The sequence below is a fragment of the Telopea speciosissima genome, chromosome 11 (genome assembly GCF_018873765.1).
Source record: "Telopea speciosissima isolate NSW1024214 ecotype Mountain lineage chromosome 11, Tspe_v1, whole genome shotgun sequence".
In the NCBI taxonomy this organism is placed as follows: Eukaryota; Viridiplantae; Streptophyta; class Magnoliopsida; order Proteales; family Proteaceae; genus Telopea; species Telopea speciosissima.
In genome coordinates, this window is record NC_057926.1 from 52,760,569 (window position 1) to 52,771,538 (window position 10,970).

General features: G+C 37.9%; 1 protein-coding gene across 2 annotated transcripts; it reads left to right on the top strand.

Moving 5' to 3' along the window:
- Positions 1–5,336: 5,336 nt before the first annotated feature.
- Positions 5,337–10,645, top strand: LOC122646637 (DEAD-box ATP-dependent RNA helicase 41). Of its 2 annotated transcripts, none has more exons than XM_043840228.1 (3): positions 5,337–5,501; positions 8,251–10,043; positions 10,172–10,645. In XM_043840228.1, exons 1-2 carry the CDS (start codon positions 5,444–5,446, stop codon positions 9,804–9,806), a joined length of 1,614 nt encoding a protein of 537 aa, XP_043696163.1. In that variant the 5' UTR covers positions 5,337–5,443; the 3' UTR covers positions 9,807–10,043; positions 10,172–10,645. The 2 variants fall into 2 exon arrangements, with proteins under 2 accessions (XP_043696163.1, XP_043696164.1); XM_043840229.1 differs by having other exon boundaries at positions 8,263–10,043.
- The last annotated feature ends 325 nt before the right edge of the window (positions 10,646–10,970 follow it).

The window sequence follows — 10,970 nt, forward strand, 5'->3', positions numbered from 1 at the left end:
AAGTCCGGGAGGTTGTGCAACATATACTTTCTCCATGATAAAGCTATTTAAAAAGGCATTTTTTACATCCATTTGGTATAGTTTGAAATTTTTATGACATGCAAAAACAAATAGCATTCTAATGGATTCCAATCTTGCTACCGGTGCATAGGTTTCATCAAAATCTATCTCTTCTTGTTGATTATACCCTTTGGTAACTAATCTATTTTTGTTTCTAATGATTGAGACATCCTCATCAAGTTTGTTCCTAAACACCCATTTGACTCCTATAATAGAATGATTTTTGGGTTTTGGGACAAGCTCCCAAACATTGTTTCTTTCAAATTGGTAGAGCTCTTCTTGCATAGCTACAATCCAATCACTATTTTCCAAGGCTTCTTTTATGTTTTTAGGTTCAATCTTAGATATGAAGGCAACATTGTTGCAAATGTCTTGAGTTTTAGATCTAGTTTGGATTCCTTTGTCTAGGTCTCCGATGACATGATCTAAGGGATGGTCTTTCCAAGGTCTAACCTCCTTGGGTAGATCCTTTGGTTGGTCATTGGGTTCTCTTAGAGAGAAATTTTCTATGCTTTCCCTAATTTCAACAAAGGTATCATCATCATCATCAACTAATGACTTGTGTCTTTCTTTAGGAAGTGATTCATCAAATTTTATATTAATTGATTCTTCAATAATCAAGCTTTTCTTGTTGAAGACTCTATAGGCTTGACTATTTGAAGAGTATCCAAGGAAAATGTCATCATCGACTTTAGCATCAAATTTTTTTAAGTTATCCTTAGTATTTAATATATAGCATGTACACCTAAACACTTTAAAGTAATTAACTTTAGGTAATTTATTATGATAAAGTTCATAGGGTGTTTTGAATAATATAGGTCTAATTAGCACACGATTTAATACATAACAAGCCGTATTGACCGTTTCGGCCCAAAAATATTTTGAAAGAGAATATTCATTTATCATTGTTCTAGCGATCTCTTGGAGTGATCTATTTTTTCTTTCAACCACTCCATTGGATTGAGGTGTTCTAGGAGCGAAGAAGTTGAGTTATGTCTTGTTCATTGCAATAACTCCCAAATTGATTGATATTATCAAATTCTCCTCCATGATCACTTCTAATGGTTGTTATGGGATATCCCTTTTGGTTTTGTATTATCTTGTATAGAGATGCAAACTCATCAAAGGCTTCATCTTTATGTCTTAAAAATAAAGTCCATGTGAAGCGAGAAAAGTCATCAACTATTACAAAAGTATATCTTGAACCGCCTAGGCTTTCTACATTCATAACACACAATATCCTTGTTAGTATTAATAGATTTTTCTTTTGAGTATGTTTTACTTTTATTTTCTCTTGATGGTTGTTCTTTGTTGAATCTTCCTCCTCTTTTTCTTAGAAATCTTTGGAATTTCCTTGTGATTTGAGAGATTTCTTTCTTAAGATCATCATCATCGCTTTTCTCTTCTTCGGATTCATATGAGGTCTTGAGTGCGATGGTCTTTCTCTTTGGTTCGTTTACTTCTACAACTTTCTCATCTTCGAGGAGTTTTACCTCATGAGTTTGTAGAGTATCCATCAATTCATCCATCTTTAGAATCTCTAGATTTTTTGTTTGTTTGATGGCCGTCATCATTGGTCTCCACTTAAAAGGTAGTGATCTCAAGATCTTCCTCACATTTTCAGCTTTTGCATATTCCTTCTCTAAGCTTTTCAACTTATTGACAATGTTAGTAAATCTAGTAAACATATCAGAAACACATTCATCATCAAGCATTTTAAACAGTTCATATTCATGGATGAGTTTATCAATTTTGAGTTGTTTTACTTGTGATGTTCCTTCAAAGGTAACCACAAGAATATCAAACATCTCTTTAGCTGTGCTACACATACTAGTTCTATTGAATTCATTTCCACTAAGAGCATATTGTAGAAATGCAATAGCTTTGAAATTTTATTGTATATGTGTTTTATCCAATGGTATCCATTCGGATTTCTCCTTAGGTACAGTTTTTCCTTCAATTTCTTTTGTGAATTGGAAGGGACCTTCTTCAATTATAATCCATACATCAATATCATGTGCACGCGTATAATTTTTGAACCTACACTTCCAATAGGCAAATCCTTCACCATCAAAGTATGGTGCCCTAGTAATGTTAAGTCCCTCAATTTGGTGTGTAGATGACGAAGATGCCATGGATCGTTTTAGCACAAATTAAAGATAGATATGATTTTAGTTTTGAGCTCCCTCTTTGATACCAATTGTTGGATAACCTAGAGGGGGGGTGAATAGGTTACCACTAGTGGATTTTGCCTATTTTTCGATTAGTTGCACACTTAGATTAAATATAGCAATCTAAAAAGTAAAAATAAATGAGATACAAGATTTATAGTGGTTAAGCTAACTTAGCCTACATCCACTCCTCTCAATCTTGAGAGAATTCCACTAGTATTTTCCTTTCAATACAATAGGTGGAGAAATGATACATTTACAACCCTTTTTAACAAGATAAGAGGATCCTTACAATCTTAGTTCCAGGATAAGGGTATCCTTTCAATCTTAGTTACAGGACAAGAGTATCTTTCCAATCTCTTAAGGATGAGAGGGTCCTTGTACTAATCTAAGTACGGTCTAGATTAATACAACAATGCTTTCTCAAATCAAAAGCACAAACAAAATAAATACACTAGAGTTGTGGTATAAATACCTATCACAGGGTAGTGACACTTTACTCTTTGAGTGATGTTGGTGCACAATGATATGAATGATGTCGATGATAATGATGCACCTTTGATCTCACAATGCACTTCTCTTGATGATACAACTTGGAGAAGCTGTGGAGAATAGAGAGTTTGAGTTATTGGACAAGAATAATAAGTTAGAGTTTTGAGCTCAACACTAAAGAATGCTCTCAATAATGATTTGAAACTCTCTTCAAATGATCTCAATTGGATATGTATATTGTATGTTCAAGGGTTGTTTTTAGAGCCATTTTGATGCTCTATTTATAGCAAAAATATGGGTGGAGTTTGAGCCCCAACGGATATAAAACGGTCATAATTTTAGTCTGTCGGTCGACCTATAAAACTTGTCGGTCGATCGCCAAAAACTAGCCTTTGAAGAACTAGCCGTTAAAGCCAATTTTTGGGCTATTGGTCGATTGTCGGTCGACCTATGGATCGACCTACAGATGTTGGTCGACCGACAGTTCTGTCGATTGTAATCGACAGGCCACTGGAATCAGGCTTGTGACTTTTAATTACTGTAGGTCGACCGATAGACAGTTTGTCCTATTTTTGACTGTCTGTCAAAGGATTTTTTGTCCGATTTGTTTGGGACTTCATGGGGTTTTGTCTAACACTTTTATAGACTTATTCTTAGGTCTAGGGCATGATGATTAGTACCTCCAAGAGTCTCTAAGAATGTATGCAATGCGTATGTAAATTGATGTGCATATGTATAGATTGTGTTCTAAGTGCACTTGGTTCTTCTTGGAGCTTCTTCCACTTGTGGGTGTGAGTTCTTGGCTTCCTTTAGAGATGTTCTTCAATATTCAAACCTCAATCTACAATCATTCTTTTGTAAGAATGGTGAGGTGTCTTGAAGTTCTTCCATCTTCAAGTTGTGAGAGATTTCTTCTTGAGCTTCCAAGTCTTGGACTTCTTTTAAGCTTGATGTTGAACTTCTTTATTCAGTCTTTGTGCTATGTCCTTCAAGTCTTGGCTTGTTCTTCTTTATTCTATCATCAATCATGTTGACATAATGATACATAATGGCTTATACCAATACGTTTGTTATCATCAAAACAATCATAGATGGAGGGAAGTGTTTTCCCAATAGTATCATGTAAGATAAAGTTTTCCTCCACCTGCGAAAATTATCTCCTCCAGTTCCTTGCCGGGCCTTGTTCTCCAAGTGCCTGTAATAAGGGAGTGGATCCCACCTAAGCAGAGTGTTTGGGCAAGGATAGGGTGATCATTACGCCCCCACTTATTACTGAGGAGAACAAAGATCCACTTTAATATTGAAATTAGTGATGCATGCACTCTTTGAGTGGCCTTTTACACAACATGCTTGGTTTGGCTCTTGTGTATCAGTGAGGCCGTATTATAATCAAGGGTGGAATATTTATGAATTTGGATTCTGATCCAATTGTCACAAAACAACCAGCTAGTTATTAGGGATCCAGATCAATGAGGACGGTAGGATCATGTCCATCCAGATCACAAGAGAGCAGTCCACGTGGCACCGTCAACTGAATAACTTCTCCTCCCCCTTTCCCTTCTCCAGTGACCAAGAGAGGGAACCCTGTACCTGTTTTCATAAACAATATCTACTTTCTTGATTGATTTTTAAAGATCGAGCGAAGCCTTATCGTTGTCATCGACACAATAATAATTCGAATTCCGAATCCGAGCTTCGAGGTAAGCACGCACGAAACGTTGAAACGATACTCTTCTCTCTCCCTTCCCCTTTGATCAGTTTCGCTTTTAGTAATTTAATTTCTTTGTGATTTTCCTGTTTTTTCTTTTTCTTCTTATTTCTTTCTGCACTAAACCGTGTAGTTCCATGTTTCTCTGCAAGCGGACATACATCTAGATTATCGTGCTATCTTGTTTGAATTGTTTAAACAAGAATGCATTAGCCGAAAAAATCACTTGATTTGTGGCCTGAAGCTTCGGTTTTATGTGTGTTTTTTTTAATGGTTTTGCGCTTGTGTATTACTTGATTTTTTGGGTTCAGGCTACAAATTCAGTCCAGCAAGCTTTGGTCGTAAACCCTGGGACCTTTGACCATCAGTTGTTTGATGAAATGCTAAAGAAAAAGGGGGGGAGGAGGAGGTTTATCCCTATCTAAAATAAAAAATGCATTAGACAAAGATGTATCCAAACAATGTTCTCATTTTTAGTTAAGAATGCATACCAAACATAGCCCTGAATCCCGGCTATTATCTAATCCTTCTCTTCTCTTCTCTTCTCTTCACGTTCTTAATGCTTCTTTTATTTCTAATCCCATTTTTCTTCCTTATTCAAGCCAAGTTCAGTTTCCCTTTGCTATCTAAATGTATATAATTCAAAACTTCTCTTTAGCTTTTAGGCTTTCACTGAATTGTAGCTTCTAATTAAAATGTTCTTATTCTAATTTTTTGTATGTGCATCACATTAGTCAATAAATTTGTTAGACTGTGTTGTGCTGCTCATATCTGGAAACTATCGATCAACTTTTAAATGTCTTAATAATGTTCTCAACCTCTCAAATGTACTTTTGGATCCTTCTCGGCATGTCCGTTGAGTCATTTTCCCCCCTACCCAATGTAGAGTTTCATACTTCCAGTGATACTGTATTGTTTTATTTATCATCTGTTGTTGAGGTCCTGTGATGACGGTGGCATTCTAATTTCCTGGTGACTGCTCAGCCTTTTTGACAAATATAAACTGTGGGTCATGGAAGAAGACAAGAAGGATAATAAACAGGACGTAGCAAATACTGGTGATGTCACAGGTAAGAACTTGAAATTCCTGAACTTTTGCTCCCCCCCCCCCCCCCTTTTTGTTTTAATTGTTTACAGCATGTCTGTTCATTAGAGGACTCTCGACTCCAGTTGACTAAGTCTTAACCCAATTAGTTTGAATGGGGTTGTACTCCATTATCTGAAATTGACTTGTGTCAAACAGGCAGCACTACCCTTCTGAAGCAAGTCAGTTTGCGTTTCTTTTTATTATCAACTAGCTAAACACACTCTTTCATAATTTCTTTCATTATGTTGTTAGATCATTGAGTAGTGCATATATTTCCTTCCAATCTGTTATAGTTTGCTTCTATACCGTTAACAAATAACCCCAATTGGAGGTGTTACCAGAATCTCTCTCTTACGATATATTTCCTCCACTCACAAAGCATTATTTTTCCCTTCAGAAATATAAGAACTTATTCAATGGCCCTTCCAGAACGAGAAAAAAGTTCTTTCTGTGGTTTACGCTACCATTACATAAAATAGAAAAGTTTGGCTGGCCCAGCTGCCATCTCCAAATTGCCAAAGTATTGGAGTTGGGAATAAGTTCCAAAATATACTGCTTTGGGAGTCAAAGAATAATGGAGAATTTCCAGCATCACATTGACCACTGTAATATCCTTGGCATAACCTGTAGGTTTGCCAGCATCACAACACATGTTTGAAAAGGCTGCATGAAAAGAAGATGTAGGGAACTAAATCTTCTTTGAAGTACTTTAATTGGTGCAGCTCCTTGAAATGTGGAAGGTGTTGATCCGTAGAAGTGCTCAAATTGGGACCTCATGAGAAAATCATAAACCAACTGATCTATCAAATCTTCAAATTCTCCTATTATTCCTCCACTTCAACTGCTACTCTATCCGTAACTCAAAGAGCTGATCCAAAGATGGACCATAATGGACTTTTACATGGGAATTACAAACCTCCAAATTTCTTCACCTGTTATCCTCCTTCCTTTTGAAGAATATCCCAGTAGCATCCCACTTTTTTTTTGAAGTTTCTCCACTATTTGTTCCCATTCCCTTGTTCCTGCTGTATTTGTTGCTCCACATATGAGAGGATGGTGGGGATTCACATCTAAGACCAAGACATGCGTCCCACACTCATGTTGAAGACTTAATCAATTCGCTATTGAAAGAATTGATACACAATCCAAATAAATTCAAGAATCACAATTGGTTGTGGGGTTGGGACCACCATGAAAGATTAATTTAATATCTGCTAATTGCTGGTGGTAGATTGTCTGTTATCCCTCCATTCCATGAAGCCCCCAAACTTAACTCCTACTGCTCGTTGTGGTATTTTACTTGGAGCATCTGAAAAGAATGAAGAAAAAGGTGAGGTGGCTCAATTTGGTGGAGACCCCTCTAGCGTCTGAGGAAACCAGCTGGAACATCATTGGTTAAGGATAGAGAAGCTTGCCTAGGAAGGGTGACATGACATATACTAACTCTTATCCACTGTCTCCACTTAAATCTGAATCTCAATCTTCTCATGGTATGATCTAGGATCATTTGCATGATTGTAAGCTTTCTCAATATCAACTTTACCTATTTGACATTGTTTATTGCTACTAGTAGTCAAACTTATGCATTCGTTTTTACTGAATGAATACAACGAGACTCTTGTGTTCTTTTTATTGAGGATCCCTGAAAGTGCGGCATGTTTGGAGCCAGGACTTCCCCATTAATATATGAATTAATGAACACTTTATGGAAAAGAATAAAGACAGAGTATCACAGCCATAATCTAGTGGGAGAGAGTGAGAGGGGGTGGGGGCAAGAAATACCAACTCAAATCCACTTAAATTCCTTGCTAAAACATTTTTAGTAAAACCAAAATGATTTATTGCATATTTAAATGTTTTTTGTTGTAATCAGTGGCAGTTCATATACAATTTCTGTTCTTTCAAGTTTTATATGGATCAATTGCCTGATTGCAAATAGGCTGGATTTTGACACGCTTAACCTTCACAAATTTAATCACTGGACTTATTTTTGTCCGGCCTATAATTGAGACAGCCTAGTTGTAAACCTATCTGTATTTTGATCTATTGATTATGAACTGTGACTTACTTGTTATAGAAGGTGTCTGAAGCACTGGCTTATGCTTCGTGAATGCATAAGCTTTTTCATTATGATCCTGACTATTGTCAATACCAACAGCATGTTATGTTTTTCTAGAAAGCTTTCTTCCACTTGAAGATTGGGAGAAATTATGAGCAGACGCAAGGGGCTACTTTTGCCCTCTCTCTTTGTTGCTAACCTAAATATTTTGCTGAAATTATTTTTGGCAAGGGGGAGGAAGAGTTTGGGGATGCCAACAACGAGAGGTTTTAGGGTTTGATGCGGGAGGGAGAGGGAGTAGGGTGCTAAGTAGATATAAAAGAAGTTAGATATAGATAAGGAAAGATAGTGTGCTGAATAGGAAGGATTTTAAAAGGGCGTACCCAGTGCACAAGGCCCCGGCCACTACGGGGTCTGGCAAGGATTTTAAGTTAGCAAAAAATTGTAATTAGTTAAAATAATAAATTACTAATGAGAACAATTTATTTAAAATCTCTTATTCTTTAAAAATGAGAAAAAAAGTTAAAAAGGTGATTCAGCATTGGTGCCTTGTTGGTAATCCTGCTCCCTTTTAAGTGAAGAATGAGCAGATTCATCTATATAAACTGACTAACTTGATTAGATTATCCCATATATAATTATGTTATCTAATACTTCATTTGTCATTTGGTAGCCTGTGGCTCAGGAAGTCCTATTAAGGAGACATGTTGGAATCAAAGAGAGGCCCTGCCAGGGGAGCCTTCCTGTGTTATTTGTGGCCGCTATGGTGAGTATATATGTGATGAGACAGATGATGATATATGCAGCATGGAATGCAAGCAGATCCTCCTTGGTAGACTTGCCAACTCCCGAAAGCCAGTATGTGTTTCATCTTCTATAAAAGTTCCTGTCACAGATGAGTGCTTTTATGTTAGAGATGATGATCAGAAATCAGATTCTGAGAGTTTGAGCAGCAACCAGATTGAAGCTTTAAGAAGAAGAATTGAGATCCGAGTCAAGGGAGAATTTGTTCCACCACCCATCCTGTCGTTTTCTTCCTGCAGTCTTCCTCAAAAGCTCCAACAAAATTTAGAATCTGCTGGCTATGAGATGCCCACACCTGTCCAAATGCAAGCCATTCCAGCTGCTTTGATTGGCAAAAACTTGCTCGTTTCAGCTGATACAGGTTCTGGTAAAACAGCATCCTTTCTAGTCCCTGTAGTTTCTCGCTGTGCAAATTATCTTTTCAAACACCCCTCAGACCAGAAAAAGCCATTAGCGTTGGTTCTGGCACCAACCAGAGAGCTCTGTGTACAGGTGGAGGAACAAGCAAAGCTACTGGGGAAGGGTCTGCCCTTTAAAACTGCACTTGTGGTTGGTGGTGATGCCATGGCTGGACAAATTTACCGCATTCAGCAGGGGGTGGAATTGATTGTTGGAACTCCGGGCAGGCTGATTGATCTTTTAACCAAACATGATATTGAACTTGATGAGGTATCAGTTCTGGTTTTGGATGAGGTGGATTGCATGCTTCAGAGGGGCTTTCGGGATCAGGTAATGCAGATTTTCCGGGCTCTTCTACAGCCTCAGATATTGATGTTCTCTGCAACAATCCCACCAGAGGTTGAAAAGATGGCAAACTCAATGGCAAACGATTTGATTCTTGTGTCTACCGGGAAGCCAAACAGGCCAAACAGTTCTGTAAAGCAGGTTGTTATCTGGGTTGAGTCAAAGCATAAGAAGCAGAAGCTTTTTGAGATATTGATGAGCAAGCAACATTTCAAGCCTCCTGTTGTAGTGTTTGTGAGTTCAAGGCTTGGTGCTGATCTCCTGTCTGAAGCAATTATAGTCATGACTAGGCTGAAAGCTCTTTCAATCCATGGAGAGAAGCCTATGAAGGAGAGGAGGGAGAGCCTGAAGTCGTTCTTGATGGGAGAGGTTTCTGTGATTGTGGCCACGGGTGTTCTTGGACGAGGTGTGGATCTTTTGGGGGTGAGGCAAGTGATTGTGTTCGACATGCCCAATTCCATTAAAGAGTATGTCCATCAGATTGGTAGGGCATCTAGATTGGGAGAGGAGGGAACAGCAATTGTGTTTGTTAATGAGGAGAATAAAAATCTGTTTCAGGAGTTGGTTGAAGTTTTGAGATCATCAGGAGCTGCTGTTCCTCGTGAGCTTGCTAATTCACGGTACACAATTGCTTCCTACTCTGTTGGCAAGAGCCAGAAGAAACGGAAGCATGGTTGCTGAAGCCTACTGATGTGAAATTTTCAAGTGGAACATAAAGTGCTGCCTGCAATGGAGTTGGGATGACTGGCATGTCTCAGAGGCAATGGCCTCCCAGGCTAGGCTAAATAGTTTATGGCTTTTCCTAATTGATGACAATCACATCTGAAAACTCTGGCAAAAGGGAAGTCTGCACTTTGACAATAATGATGGTATACCTTGTGGGCCCATTTTCTATCAGTGCTTGCAGGTTCAGCTCAGGTAATCCCTTTGTGCATTTTAACCTAGTGATGTCCACAACTGATGCATCTGATCATTTATTGCTGTGCCATATCCAACCTTGGCATTGCTCATGGTCTGATTATTTTTCTTGATGGATCCTGTTTTAGGTACTGTGCAATTTTTTCAGATAATTCTTATATGGCTGCAGCATAGACAATGAAAGTTATGGCGCAGATATTGTAACAAAAGGCTAAAATCAAACTACATAAAGAGGGGGTCCCTCCACCATAGCATAACTATAAATGTTAGTGGATACCAACTTTAGCCATCATGGGAGTATAAACATTTAGCGACCTGGGTATATTTAAGTTGGGAAGAATCCACTAAAATGCCAACTTGTATATAGTTGTGAAATGCAACACAGAAATAGGTTGTAATATCAGTTGCATTCCTTTTCTTTCGTTAAGATTTGTATTTCTATGTTGTAACGTGTGTGGGCTCTTTCATTACAGTTCCATTAATCTATTCTTCCTTGTAGTCTCAGAAGTTGGGATTTTAGGTAAGTTTCAATCTAGTAGGCAGACATTGTTCTCATTGCATGTCTGTGAGCTTATGCAGAAAAGTCATTATTTGTATCCTCTAGCATCATTATCTATACAACTTTCATGTAGACTGGAAAAACAATTTCATTATGTAATATGAGTGCCACTCGCAATGTTCCATGTATAATTGGTATTCCCACTGAGCAATTCCACTTCTATTCAGGTTGCATCCTCTGCACTTTGGGGTCTCACAGTGCATCCTTAGCATTTTCTTTGCACAACTGCATACATATAATGATTAATGGCTCTATGCTGGGTTTAGTTCAACCTTGGCTGTGTGGATGCCTACTTGTTAAGCTGTTAAAGTGCAACTTGAGGGCTGAACCTGAATTTCTCCCCAATTCATCAGTGGTTATAAGAGATG